This window comes from Hordeum vulgare, chromosome 2H, assembly GCF_904849725.1.
Source record: "Hordeum vulgare subsp. vulgare chromosome 2H, MorexV3_pseudomolecules_assembly, whole genome shotgun sequence".
NCBI classification, from domain to species: Eukaryota; Viridiplantae; Streptophyta; class Magnoliopsida; order Poales; family Poaceae; genus Hordeum; species Hordeum vulgare.
In genome coordinates, this window is record NC_058519.1 from 511469037 (window position 1) to 511491224 (window position 22188).

General features: G+C 48.3%; 1 protein-coding gene across 1 annotated transcript; it reads left to right on the forward strand.

The window, feature by feature from the left end:
• Window positions 1-18936: 18936 nt before the first annotated feature.
• Window positions 18937-21014, forward strand: LOC123426915 (amino acid transporter AVT1I-like). The gene is made up of 3 exons (XM_045110823.1): window positions 18937-19291; window positions 19388-20001; window positions 20095-21014. Exons 1-3 carry the CDS (start codon window positions 19159-19161, stop codon window positions 20623-20625), a joined length of 1278 nt encoding a protein of 425 aa, XP_044966758.1. The 5' UTR covers window positions 18937-19158; the 3' UTR covers window positions 20626-21014.
• The last annotated feature ends 1174 nt before the right edge of the window (window positions 21015-22188 follow it).

The following is a 22188-nucleotide window of genomic DNA, read 5'->3' on the forward strand; positions in this document are numbered from 1 at the left end:
CATGGCCTCGGAACACATGAGACCGAAAGGTCGATCATGAATCATATAGTTGATATGATTAGCATAGGGATGCTTACCACTGAAACTACTCTCGACTCACGTGATGATCGGACTTGGGATAGTGTAAGTGGATCATGAACCACTCAAATGACTAGAGAGATGTACTTTTTGAGTGGGAGTTTAGCATATGATTTGATTAAGTTGAACTCTAATTATCTTGAACATAGTCTAAGTCCACTTTGAATATATTTGTGTTGTAGATCATGGCTCACGCAAGTGTCATCCTGAATTTTAATACGTTCCTAGAGAAAGCTAAGTTGAAAGATGATGGAAGCAACTTTGTAGACTGGGCTCGTAATCTTAAGCTAATCTTACAAGCTGGAAAGAAGGATTATGTCCTTAATGCTGCGCTAGGAGATGAACCACCCGCTACGGCTGATCAGGATGTTAAGAACGCTTGGTTAGCACGTAAGGAGGACTACTCAATAGTTCAATGTGCAGTCTTGTATGGCTTGGAGCCGGGACTTCAACGTCGCTTTGAGCGTCATGGAGCATTTGAGATGTTCCAGGAGTTGAAGTTTATCTTTCAGAAGAACGCCCGGATCGAGAGGTATGAGACCTCCGATAAATTCTATGCTTGCAAGATGGAGGAAAACTCGTCTGTCAGTGAACATGTACTCAAGATGTCTGGGTACTCAAACCGTTTAGCTGAACTAGGGATTGAACTCCCGCAAGAAGCTATCACTGACAGAATCCTCCAATCACTGCCGCCAAGCTATAAAAGCTTCGTGTTGAACTACAACATGCAAGGGATGAACAAGTCTCCCGGCGAGTTGTTTGCGATGCTGAAAGTCGCAGAGTCTGAACTCCGTAAAGAACATCAAGTGTTGATGGTGAGCAAGACCACTAGTTTCAAGAGAAACGGCAAAGGCAAGAAGGGCAATTCGAAGAAGAGCGGCAAGCCTGTTGCCAATCCGCCGAAGAAACCCAAGGCTGGACCTAAGCCTGAAACAGAGTGCTTCTATTGCAAGGGTATGGGTCACTGGAAGCGCAATTGCCCCAAGTATCTGGCAGATAAAAAGGCGGGCAAAGAAAAATCAGGTATATTTGATATACATGTTATTGATGTGTACTTAACCAGCTCTCGTAGTAGTGCCTGGGTATTCGATACCAGTTCTGTTGCTCACATTTGCAACTCGAAGCAGGAACTGCGGAATAGACGGAGGCTGGCGAAAGACGAAGTGACGATGCGCGTAGGAAACGGTTCCAAGGTTGATGCAATCGCCGTCGGCACCGTGTCACTTCAACTACCATCGGGATTAGTGATGAACTTAAATCATTGTTATTTAGTGCCTGCGTTGAGCATGAACATTATATCTGGATCTTGTTTATTGCGAGACGGTTACTCTTTTAAGTCTGAGAATAATGGTTGTTCAATTTCTATGAGTAACATCTTTTATGGTCATGCACCGAATGTGAGAGGATTGTTCATATTGAATCTCGATAGCGATACGCATATACATAACATTGAGACCAAAAGAGTTAGAGTAAACAATGATAGCGCCATATTTTTGTGGCACTGCCGCTTGGGTCATATTGGTGTAAAGCGCATGAAGAAACTCCATGCTGATGGACTTTTGGAGTCACTTGACTTTGATTCACTTGACACGTGCGAACCATGCCTCATGGGCAAGATGACTAAAACTCCGTTCTCCGGAACAATGGAGCGTGCAAGTGACTTGTTGGAAATCATACATACCGATGTGTGTGGTCCGATGAGCGTGGAGGCACGCGGCGGATATCGTTATTTTCTCACCTTCACTGACGATTTAAGTAGATATGGATATGTCTACTTGATGAAACACAAGTCTGAAACATTTGAAAAGTTCAAGCAATTTCAGAGTGAAGTAGAAAATCATCGTAACAAGAAGATCAAATTCCTACGGTCTGATCGTGGGGGTGAATATCTGAGTTTCGAGTTTGGTACTCACTTAAGACAATGTGGAATTGTTTCGCAGTTAACACCGCCTGGAACACCACAGCGTAATGGTGTGTCCGAACGTCGTAATCGTACTTTGTTAGAGATGGTGCGATCTATGATGTCTCTTACTGATTTGCCGTTATCATTTTGGGGTTATGCATTAGAAACAGCTGCATTCACTTTAAATAGGGCACCATCAAAATCCGTTGAGACGACACCATACGAACTGTGGTATGGCAAAAGGCCAAAGTTGTCGTTTCTTAAAGTTTGGGGATGTGATGCTTATGTCAAAAAGCTTCAGCCTGAAAAGCTGGAACCCAAAGCGGAAAAATGCGTCTTCATAGGCTACCCAAAAAAGACAGTTGGGTACACCTTCTATCTCAAATCCGAGGGCAAAGTGTTTGTTGCTAAGAATGGAAATTTTCTCGAGAAGGAGTTTCTCTCGAAAGAATTGAGTGGGAGGAAGATAGAACTTGACGAGGTTGTCGAACCTCTCATCCCTCTGGATGGTGGCGCAGGGCAAGGGGAAACCTCTGTCATTGCGACGCCGGTTGAGGAGGAAGTTAATGATGATGATCATGAAACTCCAGTTCAAGTTTCTGTTGAACCACGCAGGTCGACGAGATCACGTGCTGCTCCAGAGTGGTATGGTAATCCCGTCTTATCAATCATGTTGTTAGACAACAATGAACCTGCAAATTATGAAGAAGCAATGGTGGGGCCAGATTCCAACAAATGGCTAGAAGCCATGAAATCCGAGATAGGATCCATGTATGAGAACAAAGTGTGGACTTTGGAGATACTACCTGAGGGCCGCAAGGCTATTCAGAACAAATGGATCTTTAAGAAGAAGACGGACGCTGACGGTAATGTGACCGTTTATAAAGCTCGACTTATGGCAAAGGGTTTTTCACAAGTTCCAGGAATTGACTACGATGAGACTTTCTCTCCCGTAGCGATGCTTAAGTCCGTCAGAATCATGTTAGCAATAGCTGCATTTTTCGATTATGAAATTTGGCAGATGGATGTCAAAACGGCGTTCCTTAACGGTTTCCTTAAGGAAGAGTTGTATATGATGCAACCCGAAGGTTTTGTCGATCCTAAAAATGCTGACAAGGTGTGCAAGCTCCAGCGATCCATTTATGGACTGGTGCAAGCATCTCGGAGTTGGAACAAACGCTTTGATGAGGTAATCAAAGCATTTGGGTTTATACAAGTGGTTGGAGAATCTTGTATTTACAAGAAAGTGAGTGGGAGCTCTGTGGCGTTTCTAATATTATATGTGGATGACATATTACTGATTGGAAACAACGTGGAGCTTTTGGAGAGCATAAAAGGTTACTTGAATAAAAGTTTCTCTATGAAGGACCTAGGAGAAGCTGCTTACATTCTAGGCATTAAGATCTATAGGGATAGATCAAAACGCCTGATAGGACTTTCACAAAGCACATACCTTGATAAAGTTTTGAAGAGGTTCAAAATGGAACAGTCCAAGAAAGGGTTCTTGCCAGTGTTACAAGGTACGAGATTGAGTAAGACTCAGTGCCCAGCAACTGATGAAGATAGAGAGCATATGCGCTCCGTCCCCTATGCTTCAGCCATAGGCTCTATCATGTATGCGATGCTGTGCACTAGACCGGATGTTAGCCTGGCCATAAGTATGGCAGGCAGGTTCCAGAGTAATCCAGGAGTGGATCACTGGACAGCGTTCAAGAATATCCTAAAGTACCTGAAAAGGACTAAGGAGATGTTTCTCGTGTATGGAGGTGACGAAGAGCTCGCCGTAAAAGGTTACGTCGATGCAAGCTTTGACACAGATCCGGACGACTCTAAGTCGCAAACCGGATACGTATTTATTCTTAATGGGGGTGCGGTAAGCTGGTGCAGTTCCAAGCAAAGCGTCATAGCAGATTCTACATGTGAAGCGGAATACATGGCTGCCTCGGAGGCGGCTAAGGAGGGTGTATGGATGAAGCAGTTCATGACGGATCTTGGAGTGGTGCCAAGTGCACTGGATCCAATAACCTTGTTCTGTGACAACACTGGTGCCATTGCCTTAGCAAAGTAACCAAGGTTTCACAAGAAGACCTGACACATCAAACGACGCTTCAACCTCATCCGCGACTACGTCGAGGAGGAGGACGTAAATATATGCAAAGTGCACACGGATCTGAATGTAGCAGACCCGCTGACTAAGCCTCTTCCACGGCCAAAACATGATCGACACCAGAACTGTATGGGTGTTAGATTTATTACAATGTAATTCACATGGTGATGTGAGGGCTAGATTATTGACTCTAGTGCAAGTGGGAGACTGTTGGAATTATGCCCTAGAGGCAATAATAAATGTATAGTTATTATTATAATTCCTGTATCAAGATAATAGTTTATTATCCATGCTATAATTGTATTGAATGAAGACTCATTTACATGTGTGGATATATAGACAAAACACCGTCCCTAGCATGCCTCTAGTTGGCTAGCCAGTTGATCGATGATAGTCAGTGTCTTCTGATTATGAACAAGGTGTTGTTGCTTGATAACTGGATCACGTCATTGGGAGAATCACGTGATGGACTAGACCCAAACTAATAGACGTAGCATGTTGATCGTGTCATTTTGTTGCTACTGTTTTCTGCGTGTCAAGTATTTATTCCTATGACCATGAGATCATATAACTCACTGACACCGGAGGAATGCTTTGTGTGTATCAAACGTCGCAACGTAACTGGGTGACTATAAAGATGCTCTACAGGTATCTCCGAAGGTGTTAGTTGAGTTAGTATGGATCAAGACTGGGATTTGTCACTCCGTGTGACGGAGAGGTATCTCGGGGCCCACTCGGTAATACAACATCACACACAAGCCTTGCAAGCAATGTAACTTAGTGTAAGTTACGGGATCTTGTATTACGGAACGAGTAAAGAGACTTGCCGGCAAACGAGATTGAAATAGGTATGCGGATACTGACGATCGAATCTCGGGCAAGTAACATACCGAAGGACAAAGGGAATGACATACGGGATTATACGAATCCTTGGCACTGAGGTTCAAACGATAAGATCTTCGTAGAATATGTAGGATCCAATATGGGCATCCAGGTCCCGCTATTGGATATTGACCGAGGAGTCTCTCGGGTCATGTCTACATAGTTCTCGAACCCGCAGGGTCTGCACACTTAAGGTTCGACGTTGTTTTATGCGTATTTGAGTTATATGGTTGGTTACCGAATGTTGTTCGGAGTCCCGGATGAGATCACGGACGTCACGAGGGTTTCCGGAATGGTCCGGAAACGAAGATTGATATATAGGATGACCTCATTTGATTACCGGAAGGTTTTCGGAGTTACCGGGAATGTACCGGGAATGACGAATGGGTTCCGGGGGTTCACCGGAGGGGGGCAACCCACTCCGGGGAAGCCCATAGGTATTTGTGGGGGTCACACCAGCCCTTAGTGGGCTGGTGGGACAGCCCACCAAATCCTATGTGCCAAGGAAGAAAAATCAAAGGAAGAAAAAAAAAAGAGGAAGAAGTGGGAAGGGGGAAGGACTCCCTCCCACCAAACCAAGTAGGACTCGGTTTGGGGGGGGAGAGTCCTCCCCCCTGGCTCGGCCGACCCCTTGGGGTTCCCTTGGACCCCAAGGCAAGGTCCCCCTCCCTCCTCCTATATATATGGGGCTTTTAGGGCAGATTTGAGACGACTTTCTCACGGCTGCCCGACCACATACCTCCATAGTTTTTCCTCTAGATCGTGTTTCTGCGGAGCTCGGGCGGAGCCCTGCTGAGACAAGATCATCACCAACCTCCGGAGCGCCGTCACGCTGCCGGAGAACTCTTCTACCTCTCCGTCTCTCTTGCTGGATCAAGAAGGCCGAGATCATCGTCGAGCTGTACGTGTGCTGAACGCGGAGGTGCCGTCCGTTCGGTACTAGATCGTGGGACTGATCGCGGGATTGTTCGCGGGGCGGATCGAGGGACGTGAGGACGTTCCACTACATCAACCGCGATCTCTAATCGCTTCTGCTGTACGATCTACAAGGGTACGTAGATCACTCATCCCCTCTCGTAGATGGACATCACCATGATAGGTCTTCATGCGCGTAGGAAAATTTTTGTTTCCCATGCGACGTTCCCCAACATTTCGGGCGTCACCGGTAACGTACCGGGACCACCGGGACAACCGGAGGTGGCCCCTGGGGTCCACCGGAAGGGGGCAACGACCTCGGGAGGCTAGATGGGCCAATTGCGGGAGGTAACCAGCCCCTAGGTGGGCTGGTGCGCCCCCCCCCCCACTCAGCCTATGGCGCAAGAAGAAGGGAGAGAGGGGGGAACCCTAGCGTAGGTGGGCCTAAGGCCCACCAGAAGGGTGCGCCACCCCTCCTCCCCCCTTGGCCTCCGCACCTCCCCCCCATCTAGGGCTGCCGCCCCTCCCAGGAGAGGGAAACCCTCAAGGGGGCGCAGCCCCTCCCTCCCCCTATATATAATGGGCACTTTTGGGCTTTTGGAGACACAGTTTTCCCTCTCCCTCGGCGCAGCCCTGCTCTTCTTTCTCCTCCTCTCTGCCGGTGCATGGCGAAGCCCTGCCGGGAGACCTCGTCTCTCCATCGACACCACGCCGTTGTGCTGCTGGAGATCTTCCCCAACCTCTCCCTCCTCCTTGCTGGATCAAGGTGCGGGAGACGTCATCGGGCTGCACGTGTGTTGAACGCGGAGGTGCCGTGGTTTGGCACTAGATCGGAATCACACCGCGATCTGAATCGCCGCGAGTACGACTCCATCAACCGTGTTCTAGCAACGCTTCCGCTTAGCGATCTTCAAAGGTATGAAGATGCACTCACCCCTCTCTCGTTGCTGGTCTCTCCATAGGAAGATCTGAATATGCGTAGGAAATTTTTTGAATTTATGCTACGTTCCCCAACAAACCATGCCTTTGGCTTCGCTATGCTTTGCTTTCCTTTCCATTGTCGCAAGTTTTGCAACGGTCTATCAGATAGATCCTCCAGGTCAATTCTAGCCTTAGGATTATCCTTTGACTTCCCCTCTATGCCGAACAATGTACCAAAGATGGCCTCCGCAATATTCTTTTCAGTGTGCATCACGTCGATGTTGTGTGGGCAAAGGAGGTCTTTGAAGTAAGGCAGATCCCATAAGCATGACTTGTGAGTCCAGGCGTGTTCCGTATTATACCCTTTGAAGTATCCTGGACGCAAAGGATCAGGCTCGAGAGCGTTTAACTGATCAAGGGTCTGTTGGCATGACAACTCTACCTTTGATGAAATTCTTCTTGTCTTTTCTGAACTTATGGTCAGGATTCAGGAATTGTCTATGCATATCGAAGCAAGAAAACTTGCGACCAGCCTGCAGCCAACGGAACTGAAGAGCTGCCTTGCATGTGGTGCACGGGAACCTTCCATGCACACACCAGCCAGGGAATAGCGCAAACGCCGGATAATCATGCGTCGAGTACATGTACCACACATGCATTTTGAAATTTGTTTTGGTAGCCGCGTCGTAGGTCTTGATCCCATTATCCCAGGCTTCTTGCAACTCATCTTTAAGCGGTTGCATGTACACATTCATATACTTCCCCGGATAGTTGGGCCCTGGAATTATCAACGTTAGGAAAATGTTTTTTCTGTTCATAATCTCTCCGGGTGGCAAATTGAGTGGGATGACAAATACAGGCGAACAACTGTCTTGTGCTGCCGTCATACCATACACATTGAACCCATCCGTGCTGATGGCAACTCTAAGATGCCTTGGATCTTCCGATTTATCCTTATGTAATGCATCGAAGTGCCTCCACGCAAAACCATCTGAAGTGTGCACCAGCATCTTGTTCCCATCCGCATCTAGTTCGGTTCTTTGGCCCAATTTGTGCCATGTCATCTGTCTGGCCATCTCTTCGATCATGAAAATACGTTGAAGTCTTGGTATGATTGGCAGATAGCGAAGAACACTAATGGGGATTTTGGTCTGATTCTTCTCACCCATACCGTTGTCTACCACAATATACCTGGAAGAATTGCAAATGGGGCAATAGTTCAAGGCCACATACTCAAGCCTTAGGCACATCCATTCTCACAGGCATGTATCTTCTCATAGGGCATCTTAAGTACACGGAGGATTTTCTCTGGCTGGTACATGTTTGCAGGCAGTACATGGCCTTTGGGTAGAAAGCGTCCAAATATCGTCATCATCGCGTCGTAGCATTCTCTGCCTAGGTTGAATTGAGCCTTCAGAGCCATTACTTGCGCGATGGCATCCAGCTGACAAAGCTCAGTCTGCTCATGGAGAGGACGTTTTGAAGACTCCAACATTTCATAGAAGGCCTTTGCAGATTTCTCCATCTCATCGTCCAAATCCCAAGCATCATCAAAGTCTTGCACCATGTCTTCGATCCCGGTACCATTCTCGTCGGTGCGACGACGAATCACCTCAGCTCTGGCATGTTGGTCAGACTCACCATGAAAAGTCCACACCGTATAATTAGGCGTAAAACCCCACTTCTGCAGGTGTTTACCCATTTCAAACTCTGTCTGCTTTTTCCAGTTGTCGCAGTTGGGACAGGGGCACCATGTTTTTTTGCTCGCCATTTGCAAATGCGGCTCTCACAAACCCCCTGGTTTTTGTTAACCATTCATTGGTCATGTCTTTCTAACTAGAATGACCAGTGTACATCCAAGCACGATCACTCATGTTGCCTAGCTTCCTATGGGCACACAAGAAATAAATATATAATTCATCATCTATATTCATCCGCTAATCAAGTTTGTCAGTTTTATTACGTCCATGCAACCTACACGCTAATAGGTAAAGATAGGTCCTAATCCCACCCGAGTATGTGTAGATTGGGTTCGTTTTCCCATGCTTTGCTCCAGATGCGACTCAGGCGGTCCATGGATAACGTTGGACAATTCGAAAGGATGTCGGTTACAAATATGCAAAGACATGCATATTTATAGATGTCGCCCTTTCGAATGGGAGACGCATACTGGTCACGCATACTCATGATTGAAGAAACCTATAGCTAGCAAGTTTCATCGGCACGAAGACCGGAACAGAGCAAATTAAGGGGGTAGGAGGAGAAGTCATTTGTGCTCACCAACAAACGCAGGGGCGGAGCTCGTCCAACGCACGCGGAGGTCGTCGAACAACTGCACATTGAAATTCACATGATCAACACAAATATGATGTTTTTATAATTAACATAATCGGAAAATATGTGGCCTAACTCATAATTTACAAAACTATGACCCCCTTCGGCTTAGTGGCGTCGATGGTCGATGGTGTCGGGTGTCGGTGGCGTCGATGGTCGATGGTGTCGGGTGTCGGTGGCGTCGGGGGTCGGGGGTTAGTTGTGTCGGTGGTCGAGGGTCAGTGTCGTGGGGGGTCAAGGGTCACTGGCGTCGGGGGTTGGGGTCTTTTCGGTCAACAAGAGGCCGAAGAGGTGTCGGGGGTCAGGGTTGGGGGTCAGTGGCGTCGGGGGTCAGGGGTCGGGGGTCGAGGGTCAGTGGCGTCGGGGGTCAGGGGTCGGGGGTCGAGGGTCAGTGGCGTCAGGCATCGGGGGTCGAGGGTCAGTGGCGTCTGGAGTCGAGGGTCAATGGCGTTGGGCGTCGGGGGTTGGGGGTTAGTGGAGTCGGGGGTCGGGAGTCGGGGGTCGGGGGTCAGTGGCGTCGGAGGTAGGGGCGAGGGTCGGGGTTGGTGGCGTCGGGCGCCGGGGGCCGGGGGTCGGGGTCCTCTTCTTTCTTCTTCTCCTCTCTCCTCTTTTTCTTCTTCTTCTTCTTCTTGATCATCTTATTATTATTACTATTCGTATTTTTTCTCCTCCTCCTCCCCCTCCTCCTCCTCTTCGTCTTCGTCTTCTTTCTTTTATCTTTCTCCTCCTCTCCTCTTTCTTCTTCTTCTTCTTCTTCGTCTTCTTCTTTTTTCTTCTAGTTTATTATTCTCTTATTTTCTTCTAAGTTTTTTCTATCTATTTTTTTATTTTCTATCTACTTTTTCTACCTAATAAACTAACTATCTAATTTAACATAAAAACAGAAAAAAAACTAAACCTAGCACTATACTACATATTCTTCTTCTACTTTTTCTACTTTTTCTTTTTATTATTTGGACATTCTAGCAAAAAAGAAGAAGAAAAAACAAGGAAAAAACAAAAAAAATATGAAAAACAGTACTAACCGGAGGGGAGGGCGCTGGGATCGCCGGCGCAAGGGAGGGGAGGCTGGGGCGGCGACCGGGAGGGAGGTGGGAGGGGGGCGGCGGCCGGGAGGGTGGTGTGAGGGGAGGGGCGGCCGGGAGGGAGGGAGGTGGGATGGGGCGGCAGCCGGGAGGGAGGTGGTAGGGCGCGGTTGGGAGGGAGGTGGGAGGGGGCAGCGGCGGTCGGGAGGGAGGTGGGAGGGGGCGGCGGCCGGGAGGGCGGCGGCGCGGGGGGCTGGGGAGGGGAGCTACGGCGGCGGCGGGTGGGCAGACGACGGCGAGAGAGAGAGAGGGGGTAGGCGGGGAGGGAGTGGGTGCGGGGTGGGAGCCGTTAGAGGCGTCGGAGCCATTAGGGCCATGCCTTTGCCGTGTGCAAAGGAAGGGTGGCGGACGACAAAGGGGCGGGGTGGGTGGGGGTGGGGTTTCGACCGTTTGGGAGGGGGCTTTGTCGTCTGCCCACCCTTTGTCGTCCGCATAGGGCTCCTTTGTCGTCCTCCAGCGGACGGCAAAGAGGTGGCCGACGGCAAATTAAACCTTTGCCATCAGCCACCTCTTCGCCGTCAGCACTGTGACAGCTGACGGCAAAGAGTACTTTTGCCATGCGTCAGCAGACGGCAAAGGCAAGGCGGATGGCAAAATTCTGAATTCCAGTAGTGATGGATGGGTTTGGACGCCGTAAATGTTTCGGGCACCACCGACAAAGTGTCGGGACCACCGGAAGGGTTCCAGAGGTCCACCGGGAGGGGCCACCAGCCCCAAAAGGTAACATGTGCCAAAAGGTGGAAGGGAAGCAGCCCAAAGTGGGCTGGTGCGCCTCCCACCAGGGGCCCAAGGCGCAAGGGTCAGGGAAGGGGGGCAAACCCTAAGTCAGGTGGGCCTTAGGCCCACCACGGGTTGCGCCACCCCTCCTCCCCTCCTGGCGCCATCTAGGGCTGCCGCACCCCTTAGGGGTGGGAACCCAAAGGGGTGCGCCAGCCTCCCTTCCCCCTATATATAGTGGGGGGTTTGGCCATTGAAGACACGACAATTTCTCTCTCTCTCTCGGCGCAGCCCTGCCTATCTTCTTCCTCCTCTCCCACGGTGCTTGGCGAAGCCCTGCCGGGAGACCTCGTCGCTCCATCGCCACCACGCCGTCGTGCTGCCGGAGCTCTTCCCCGACCTCTCCCTCCTACTTGCTGGATCAAGGTGCGGGAGACGTCACCGGGATGCACGTGTGTTGAACGCGGAGGTGCCGTGGTTCGGCACTAGATCGGAATCACACCGCGATCTGAATCGCAGCGAGTACGACTCCATCAACCGCGCTCTAGCAACGCTTCCGCTTAGCGATCTTCAAAGGTATGAATATGCTCTCACCCCTCTTTCGTTGCTGGTTTCTCCATAGGAAGATCTGAATATGGCGTAGGAAATTTTTTGAATTTTGCTACGTTCCCCAACAGCTTCGCCTACGTAATTTTGATCCCACGAAGGAATAAAAACAAAAACTCTAATCGTAATTCCCTACTTCTAAATCGAGGATCCTCCCACCGTTCATGCGAGGGATGGCAAGTTCTTCGAGCAAAGTTGCGGTCGTGAATCCACAGTCCACACGGCGACGCGATCATGATCCATAGTCTGCACGGCAGCCGACCACACGGTAACTCCGCTGCATCGGTAGTCGTTTACTGTCTACAAAAGTAGCGCGGACGTAGTGCTCTTCACCGCCGCGGCATGCTCCACCTCGCCCCGATCGCCGCCCCATCATACATGGCGACCGATGGCTGGAGAGGACCAACAACGCTAGTTGGCGAAAGAGAGAGGTTGTGGGAGGAGATGAAGACGAGGGCGTCCAACGAGGCACTTGGTGGCTATGGAAAGGAGGGGTGTGGATTAGATCGTGGAGAGTAGGGAGGGAAAAGGAAGGGGAGGTGGCTGAGGCACGAGACCAGATCGTGGAGATTTCCTTCGAGCGACACGGATGATTTCCTTCCATAGATGGACCAGATCGTGGAGATTTCCTTCAAGCACAGCGATGATTTCCTTCCATAGATGGACCAAATCGTGGAGATTTCCTTCGAGCGACAGGCATGATTTCCTTTCATAGATAGACCATATCGTGGAGAATTCCTTCGAGCGACAGGGATGATTTCCTTCCATAGGTGGACCAGATTGTGGAAATTTCCTTCGAGCGTCAGGGATGATTTCCTTCCATGGATGGACCAGATCGTGGAGATTTCCTTCGAGCGACAGGGATGATTTCCTTCCATAGATGGACCAGATTGTGGAGATTTCCTTCGAGCGACAGGGATGATTTCCTTCCATAGATGGACCAGATCGTGGAGATTTCCTTCGAGCGACAGGGATAATTTCCTTCCATAGATGCCTAGCATGCTGATTTTAGGCGTGTGTTTGTTTCTGTTTTTGTGTCGGTTTTTTCTGTTTCCTCTTCCAGTGGTTTTTTCTGGCGCATGGTTTTTGAGAGGAAGATAAAAATCGGTGGGAGAGAAAATCGGTGGGAGGGGGAAGCTATCGTTTGAAGGAGAGATGTGGTACGAAACAAACGACGTACCAACTGCTTCTTTAGGAGTAGAGATTTAGCATCCACTTCCTCTATTTCTAAATATTTGTTATTGAGGAGAACTAGACCAGTTCTCTCCCAACAACTACTCCCCTAAACTTAAGGAGTATTTTTTCACCAAATCTTTTTAATTTTAGTCTATATACCCCCTTCGATCCATAATAATTGACGCTTGTTAAGTTGTATTAAACGCACGTCAATTAATATGGATTGAAGGGAGTAGTACAATTGAACCATATATTTGCACACATATTAAATCCAAACATAATAGTTAAAGTTCACACAATTCACGAAAGAAAGAAAAAGATGAAAAAAACTTAGGCACATTGTCGAACACTTGCAAGGAGGCCACAAAGGTGTCACGGCCGTTCGGGGATGTTGAGTAAATACTAGATGTCGGCGAGACTCCGAAGTAGCCGATAGTAGTAAACGATGAGCCTAGGATGAAGAAGATCTGAGACCCTTCTCGGTGGCGGGATCGATGCAAGGGTGACGGTGTTTGAACTCGATTCTGGCAATGGAGACAGCCGACGACCGGTTTAGTCTAGGACAGGAGGGCGACGAGGGTGAAGTGAGGCAGTGTGGCGTCAATAGAGGCGGTGGGTAGTCGCCGTACCCGGAAGCAACGTCGGCGATGTCGCAATGCGGGGTGGGGACAACACGACCGCGGGTGAGAGGCCAAATTTTTTAAGTATATTTAGGAGTCCGGGTGGCTGAGCAGGATAAAGTTTCCTCCACTATAGTTTTTACGAGTTCGGTTAGGTCCAGTTAGAGGAGGATAGCCAAATTTATCCCTCTCTAACCCTCGATAGGGGATCAGTTAGAGATTCTCTTAGACTATTGCAATAAAAACACGTTGCTATTGTTTTTGTCATCACCCTATATTGTAAAACACAACATATATTGGTATAAGCACTTTGATGTTAATAAAGCCTTTTCATCATTGAAAATTCAACATTTCAATATAGATTTTTATGGGGAGTCAATCTCTCGTGAAGAGAATAAGTGTATGCATCACAAACTAGGAAGTAAAATGTATCCTTCGTTACTAAGAAAAAAAGAGATATTCTATCTCATGATGTGATGATGTAATTTTTGACTCAACTTGGGTCATATTACTATCTCATGGGTACTCGAGTAACATTAAGGATGCTTCTGATATATATTGGTCAAACCTGTATCCTGCTAAACTATAGAGATATCCGTCAAAATAGATTCCATACCAAAACTTATGATGAGAACAAAGAGGAATGTGTTATCTTTGCCATATACAACGGATATGAAAAGCACACTACTTCTCTCTATATCATTAGGATGATATTACATACTACAAAACCCGTAACACATGTTACGTATATAACAGTTTCTGAAATATTTCTTACATTCGACTTGGCATACTAGCCTTGCACATCTCGTCATTGAGTTAAAATGGGAATTATCACCAATTCTATTAGTCATTACTATACCGATGCTATATCCTAACAACATTTGGACTTTATGTGCATTATATGTAACACAAAGAATTTAATTTTAAGACACGCGTATCTTGAAGTCTATGCTGGGCCACTCAGATTCAACGCATCAAGTGGAGGTAAGTGGTTCTTCCCAACCATCAAACGAACTATTAGGCTATCCATGGTTGTAAAAGGCACATATGCACAATGTTGTCAAGTGTGCCTTTATACATTGGCTCATTATATCCCGAAGATAGATTTCAACTAATTTTGTGTACAATATCACAAAATTCTCTGTGGGTACCTTCATTATGGCGTTAGAATTTAAGTTCAGCACTTTATCCTGTATGTCTAGAATCAAATGATCTAGTAGAATCCTATATCCAAAGAACTAAGTTCATTTGCATAATCTTTACTTTAGAATTGCAACTTACCAACTTTACTTTGGAGTCATATAGTTCTACACCCTTGTCACTTAATTTAACTGTAATATACTAACATAGTGCATATCGTAGGAACGCACCACCGTCCTGCGCTCGTGCATCCAAATGCATCTCTCGACGAGACTCGGTTGCACTATGTCACCAACACCCGACACCGCTCGACACCATCGTCATCACATGAGCCATTCTCTCGCTCCCTCCCTCCCTCCCTCCTTCCCTCTCTCTCTCCATCTCCCTCCCTCCTCCCTCCCCCTCCCTACCTCTCACTCTCTCCCTCCCTCACTCCCCCTCCCTTCCTCCCTTCTTCTCAAGACAACGCCTTCATGGAGGGTGACTTGCATGGCGTCGCCCAATCCAAGGTGGATTTTGGAATTTCATCTAGGTGGAAAGTGAGGGATGGATAGGAGGGAGCTCGACTGCGTCTTTGAGGAGAATGATGCTGAAAGACGTCGTCATTGTCGGGTTGAGCCAAGCGACCAAAGTTTCCTCTGGTGGCGGCGAGGGAGATGAGGGGGGGGCTAATGGCCTCCCGTTCTGCCCATGAGGACGACGCGAGGGGCAAGGGCTAGCTAAGCATTATCCGGTTGGCCCAGCCGTATGTCCGCGTGAAGCAAGCAGACGTAGGCCATCAGCGTTGCACCTTCAAGCATACCATCTCATAATCGCTAACAACAACGACAATGGCTTTGCAACATGGCGACACCCCATTGATGTACCTGCATCTTCATATACCGTCACAGGCTCACATCAACGCCAGCTTGTGACGGTGTCCCCCTCCAACACCGATTTCCAGCAACGGTGCCGCCTCGCAGTCGGCGGGTCACTTGCAACAGTCCTTCTCCCCTCCCAGTAGTACTTGCAACATGGTTGGCCGTGTCACAAAACACATTGTAGCCATGGACATCGAAGCATTGCCGAAGCATCGTGTGGCATGCCTCATCTAAACGTCCTTCAAGGCAAGCACGCATCGACGCATCGCAGAGGCCATCCATGTCGCCATGGTCATGAAAGCTTTGTCACAAGTATTGAAGCACGTCTTGCAGCATGGTTGCGGACGTTAATGTCCTTGCGGCACGCCCCCTTGTCGTGCTCATCGAAGCATCATCGTGGCCGTTGAAGCACACCTCACAACATCATCGTGACGTCCACGATGTCGCGACATGCCTTTTCATGGTTGTCGAAACATCGTCGGGGCGCCCCCATTGGTTCGAAGCAATAGAGGTTGTTGCGACCATCCCTTTGGAGCATCGACCGCGGCCACGGCGGCGGTGAGCTCTATGGTTGCAACACCGGTCATGGGTACGACACAGGCAAGCTCTGCGGTTGCAGGACCGGTAGTGACTATGGCATCGATGGGCTCTACGGTTGGAGCACAAGTCGCGCCTATGACACCAGCGAACTTTCCTGTTGTAACGTCGGTCGTGCATATGGTCCCGATCAACTCTACGGTTGCAGCATTGACCGTGACTACGTTGTCGGCAAGCTCTGCGGTTGCAGCACCTCCTCGCGATTACGACGCCAACGAGTTGTGCGGTTGCAGCATTGGTCGTGACTACGATGCCGGCAAGCTCCACGGTTGCAGCACCCGTCGTGACTACGATGCCGACGAGCTCTATGGTTGGAGCACATGTCATGACTACGACGCCGGCGACCTCTGTGGTTGCAAAAACTAGTTGTGACTACGACGCTGGCGAGCTTTGCAGTTACAGCACCGGTCACGGCTACGACGCCAGCAAGCTTTGCGGTTGCAGCATCGATCACGGCTACGACACCGGCGAGCTCTGTGGTTGCAACATGATGGTAGCTGTGACCACCCCCTTTGCAACACCGTATGGGACTTGTCGTGAGTAAGTAGTTGAAACGTGGGCGACATCATCCACCGCTCGTTTGAAGCAACCATGGTTTTAGTCGTCAACCAATATTTCACTCAACAATCCGTGTCCTGCTCCCGACATCACCGGGCAGCATCGCCGGCCGCGCTGCTCGGAGTACCGTTCAACGACTTGTAGTTGCGGACTCCCGGTATCGCCACACTACATCGCCACACAGCTCACAGCAGTCTCCCCATAACATTGCCAGTCCCACATGCACTGGCCGTTGACAGCACGCACAAGCTGAGCTCCGGGCACGTCCATCTCTTAGCTCCAGTCGCCCTTTGCAGCAATGCCCCTTGTTATGGAGGGTTCGCTTGAGGAGCCATATGGCACCGATTGGACAACAACGCTAGGAGTGTAGGTGCTTTCATGGCCGCCTTCTACAAGTGAGGAGAAAGCCCCCAACGGCAAGATCCAACCGACTGCAACGGAGATAGAATAAGGGAGAGATGGGGTACGTGCTAATTGGAAAAGAAATTTATGGCTGAGCAGTATTCAGTGCAGGAGATATGGACGAGGGGGACCGACACACGCATGGGCAGATAAGACAGGTGGCGAGCGCAGAAAGCGACTGTCGCGATCGCGTTTACATCCGGCTGTAACCAATCAATTTCCATTAAAAAACCATGTCCCACTTATATTTCCGGTTGGAGGGAGGGACTAAGGCTGGTTGTAATGAGTAGTACTCTCTCCGTTCTTAAATATAAGACCTTTTAGAGATTGCACTATGAACCATATACGAATGTACATAGACATATTTTAGAGTATAGATTCATTCATTTTGCTATGTATATAGTCTTCTAATAAATCTCTAAAAGGTCTTATATTTTGGAACGGAGGGAGTATCATATACTAGTATCATGCATATGGTACTAAGGTATAATACCACATCCGTAATGTATAGTGTCATAGGATAGTATCATAGGATAGTTCATTTATTGTCATGCAAGACATATAGTAGCACATCATTTAATATGATATGGTATCATGATATGATACTCAACTCTCTCTTTTTTCATTTAATTATATACCACCTCATTAAAATTACCTAGTTGATATGCATGATACTACCTATGATACTACCATTATGGGCAGCCTAAAGGCCTGAGTTCACGAGTTCTCATTACGACCACCATGATACAATGCTCGCATTGTGCGTGTGCATGTTTTTATTTATTTATTTTTTGGACAATGCTAACGTCCGACCGTTCAAAAGTTAAGCAACAGATCCGAACAATTTAAACATTCGTACCGAATGATTCCATCAAACAAGCATGACACAACGAGTTTGAGAGGGACACCACTGGTTGAATTTTTAAACTTTGCATGCATGCAACAACAAAGCTGATGATGTTAGTGAAGATTTCACAAAGATTTAATCTTCAAATTGTTTTCTAGCTCAAAACGTCCGTCTGACTGAAAAACCGTTTTCACATAAAGAAGTCTACACGACGAGAGCTTCGAAACTAAATCTCATGTTGATATGTTCTGGTAAACTTTTCTTTGGATCAAAAGTTATCAGGCCTAACGTAACTAAATTATCACATTTGTGATACATAAGTTATCATCATGTTTACATGAAATTTACGAGCACAAAAATGAACCTTCTAACTTTTTCGCCACATGCAAATGCACTAGAGGACGAAAGAAGATATTGTCACCATAGATTCTCTGTATTTTGGAACAACTAGCACTAGTTGAGCTGGTCCATTACTGAAGCTGATCGTAATGGGAGTATCATGAATGCCGGCTAAGCAATTTTAAAAATGTAGCATAGAATTAAATTATGAAAGAGAGGGTTAAGTATCATATCATGATATTGTATCATATTAAATGTTGTACTACTATGTGTTATACATGACAACAAATGACCTATTATATGATACCAATATACGATACTATGCACTATGAATATAGTATATTAACGTATGATACTCTCCATTATATAGTATAATCACCAAGACCGGAGATCGATTCCTAGCCCACGCACTACATCGCTCTTTATTTTTCTGTGCCATCCAGCCTAAGATTCCTAGTCCACGCACTACGTCGCTCTTTATTTTTCTGTGAGACCCAGCCTAGTTAGCGGAGGAAAAATGCCACAATAAAAAGGAAATCGGGATAGAGAGCGGATGGGGCGCAAAAATCAAGAGATTGTGACATACTTTCTCCGTTCGGATAAGAGTGTACATCTGGCTATTCTGAAACAAATTAAGGATTTTTACAAAGAGCCCCTTCCTCCCCTTATTTAAGCTACAGCCAGCACAAGTGTTGCTTTGGTTTACTCAGTTAATGCACATGGCTCGTTAATTCATTTCCCACCACCAAACTTAGCTCCAGCTCACTGTTCCGACCAGTGTGTTTGTATACGAGAGCTTCCACGGCTGGAAAATAGCCTTCTCTTTTTTTTCTTTTTTTTCTTTTTGCATTGTGCATGCTTTCGGTACACGTTTCACACATGCGAGTGTGGCATTTTTGGTAAACCCCATGCATGCATCCAGTGTTTCGTGGGCCAAACAGTTTCCGTGGATTTGTATGCCGGGCACTCGCATAAACAAAGCATTATCGTTATTGCTGCCCTCTCCAGCGTGGGAGTAGTACTCATCATAAGTGTGAGGCTGCGAGCACACGGTCGGGTCGCCCCGTTGCGATGAGCCACGCCGTGCCGCTTCTCGGGAAGAAAGAGGCCGCGCGGCCGGAGCAGGCGGCACAAAACGGGGCTCGGAACGACGGCACCGCCAGCTTCGTGCGAACTTGCCTCAACGGCGTCAACGCCTTGTCAGGTGCGCCTCCACATCGACCGTCCATGGTCATTCTTCCGTTGCTTTCGTATAGTCACATTCCGTCGGACTGACGCTGTTCGACGCTCCGATGAGTAGGTGTCGGGGTGCTGTCGGTGCCCTACGCGCTGTCGGAGGGCGGGTGGCTAAGCCTGCTGCTGCTGGCCGCCGTAGCCGCCGCCTGCTGGTACACCGGCCTCCTCGTCGGGCGCTGCATGGACGCCGACCCGGCAATCCGGACGTACCCGGACATAGGCCAGCGCGCCTTCGGGCCGCCCGGCCGCCTGCTCGTGTCGTCTTTCCTGTACGCCGAGGTGTACCTCGTCGCCGTCGGCTTCCTCATCCTCGACGGGGACAACCTCGACAAACTCTTCCCGGACTCCGGCGTCGCCCTGGGGCCCGTGTCGCTCGCGGGGAAGCAGCTGTTCGTCGTGCTCGTCGCGCTCATTGTCGCGCCCACCACGTGGCTGCGCAGCCTGGGCGTGCTCGCGTACGTCTCCGCGGCAGGCGTGTTCGCGTCGGTCGTCGTCGTCCTCAGCGTGCTCTGGGTGGCGGCCGTCGACGGCATCGGGTTCTCCGGGCGAGGCACGACTACGCCGCTGCGGCTCGCCGGCCTCCCCACCGCACTCGGCCTCTACACCTTCTGCTACTGCGGCCACGCGGTGTTCCCGACGCTCTACACATGTATGAAGCAAAAGTCCCAGTTCCCAAAGGTACTCGCCTGTCGCCTCAGCCTCATCCATCTACTGCTGAACTGAAATGTATTGTACCAAACGTGAGATCTATTTGTCTTCCTAATTGACCAGATGCTGGCGATATGCTTTGTGCTGTGCACGCTCAACTACGGCTCGATGGCCGTGCTTGGGTACCTCATGTACGGCGACGGCGTGCAGTCCCAGGTGACGCTGAACCTGCCGGCGGCGAGGCTCAGCTCCAAGATCGCCATATACACAACGCTGGTGAACCCGTTGGCCAAGTACGCGCTCATGGTCACGCCGATCGCGACGGTAGTCGAGGAAAGGATCTATGTCGCGGTAGGGCAGGGCTCCGCGGTCCCAGTGGCGGTGAGGACGCTGCTGGTGCTCAGCACGGTGGTCGTGGCGGTCGCCTTGCCGTTCTTCGGCTACCTCATGGCGCTAGTGGGGTCCTTTCTCAGCGTGGGCGTCTCCATGCTCCTGCCATGCGTCTGCTACCTCAGGATCTTCGGGGCGCCGTCGATGAACTGCTGCCGCACCGCTATGGAGGCCGGCGCCATCTTCGGGATACTGGCGTTGGGCGCGCTTGTGGCTGTAACTGGCACGTACTCTTCCGTGATGCAAATTATCCACCACTTGTAGGTGGCTCTTAATGCATTAACGACGCTCCGATGCATTGTCTCTTAAGTGTTGTAATCTAAGTGATGCTGCATTTAGTGTTCAGAGATCATGTTTGCATCTCAATAGCGAGGTCTAGTTATGTAGAAAAGGGGAAGAGAGAGAAGCATGAAGATATACCAAAATGGAGAAAGATCGGCATGCCACTGACGAATGCCACACCATTGGTCAGCTTAGTCTGTAGCTTCGCGATTGTAGCTGGATTAGCCATGCTCACATTGTCTTTAGCTGAAACAGCAATAGTGTTGTTGCCTATGGACATTTCCATGCCCTCATACTTCGCAAAACTGGAATAGGTTAGTGATCAAGATTATCTGAGTGAATATAGCATGATACTGTCGCCATTTGCTGTATCAGAATCTTAAGATCAGACAGAACGCTCTAAGTTTCCTGGATATACGATCACCCTAGCCATTACATCAAAGTAAATGGATGATTCAGAATTGTTTGGAACTATCCTAAAACTTCTCTTACCCTTTGGTCAAGTTGAGGTGATTTGGCAAGATCATGCCTTGTTCACGTGGGAAGAACAGGTCGAGGAGGTAGTATGAGATGGACTTAGCAGCGTCTCTCACAAGTCAATCACTCAAACAATAACCAAGCCAACCCTAGATTTGCTTCAGTTCATCAGTTAAGCCCAAGCCAAAGTCACTTGCTTAAGCTTAGAATAAGCATGCAGCCAAGTTGCAAGTGCTCGCAAAATCCAACATAAAATAGATATCTGTGGTGTACTCTCTCAATGGCATGTGATCTTCTGAAATATGGTTGTTCAAGGAAACAATAGTCTGTCATCAATCCAGTCATATCCCAGGAACCAACTGTGATATCCACCCTTTGTTTGGAGATACTAGTGCAACGGCAATGTTGGTCACTGTTTAAACTTCATTTTTCATTGAGAAAATCATTGTCACAAAATTCCGGTGTTAGTTAGAAAGAGTATCTACCAGGTACCAGCTAGCTTGATTGGAGAAAAAGGTAAAATCCTTAGTAATATTTTACATACAGATAGTGCATCCATGTGTTTAGGCAAGTGCTTTTCAGTGCGGCATAAGAAGAAACTTGAGGCTAAATTTCAGTCTTACAATCTGTCAGGCAAAAGACTGCATCCTAGCAATGACATGCTCCGACGATGGAAACGGGAATCTTCTGTAAAAGCAGTAAATTCATTATCTACAGTATCTCGAAGATGGAGAATAATGACGGAATGGGAAGAGTATATGGACCAACTTGTGCATATTTAGAATTTAGTGCCTGTGTTTGCTTCCAATATACTCAAGCTGAAACAACAGAATGTAGAATTATGCATGTGAAGGCGAATATTGCTAAGGTAGTAATATCCCGATCATCATAAAACAGGATGACTGCCATAATGGAAATGCTGAAAGCTACTAACATTTTCCTTTAATAGACAAACAAGGAGTCAACTATAACTATGTAAGTGACTAATCTTTGGCATGGATATATTACTATATCGAGTGTGTTGTGCATCATGCAAATTCACAGTTGAATAATTGAGAGAGATATTGT

Bases quoted from the DNA above. Each gene is read 5' to 3' on its own strand.
- LOC123426915 (XM_045110823.1), top strand. From the start codon at position 19,159: ATGAGCCACGCCGTGCCGCTTCTCGGGAAGAAAGAGGCCGCGCGGCCG. The intron at 19,292-19,387 runs GTGCGCCTCCAC...TCCGATGAGTAG, and splicing joins CGGCGTCAACGCCTTGTCAG to GTGTCGGGGTGCTGTCGGTG. The intron at 20,002-20,094 runs GTACTCGCCTGT...CTAATTGACCAG, and splicing joins AAAAGTCCCAGTTCCCAAAG to ATGCTGGCGATATGCTTTGT.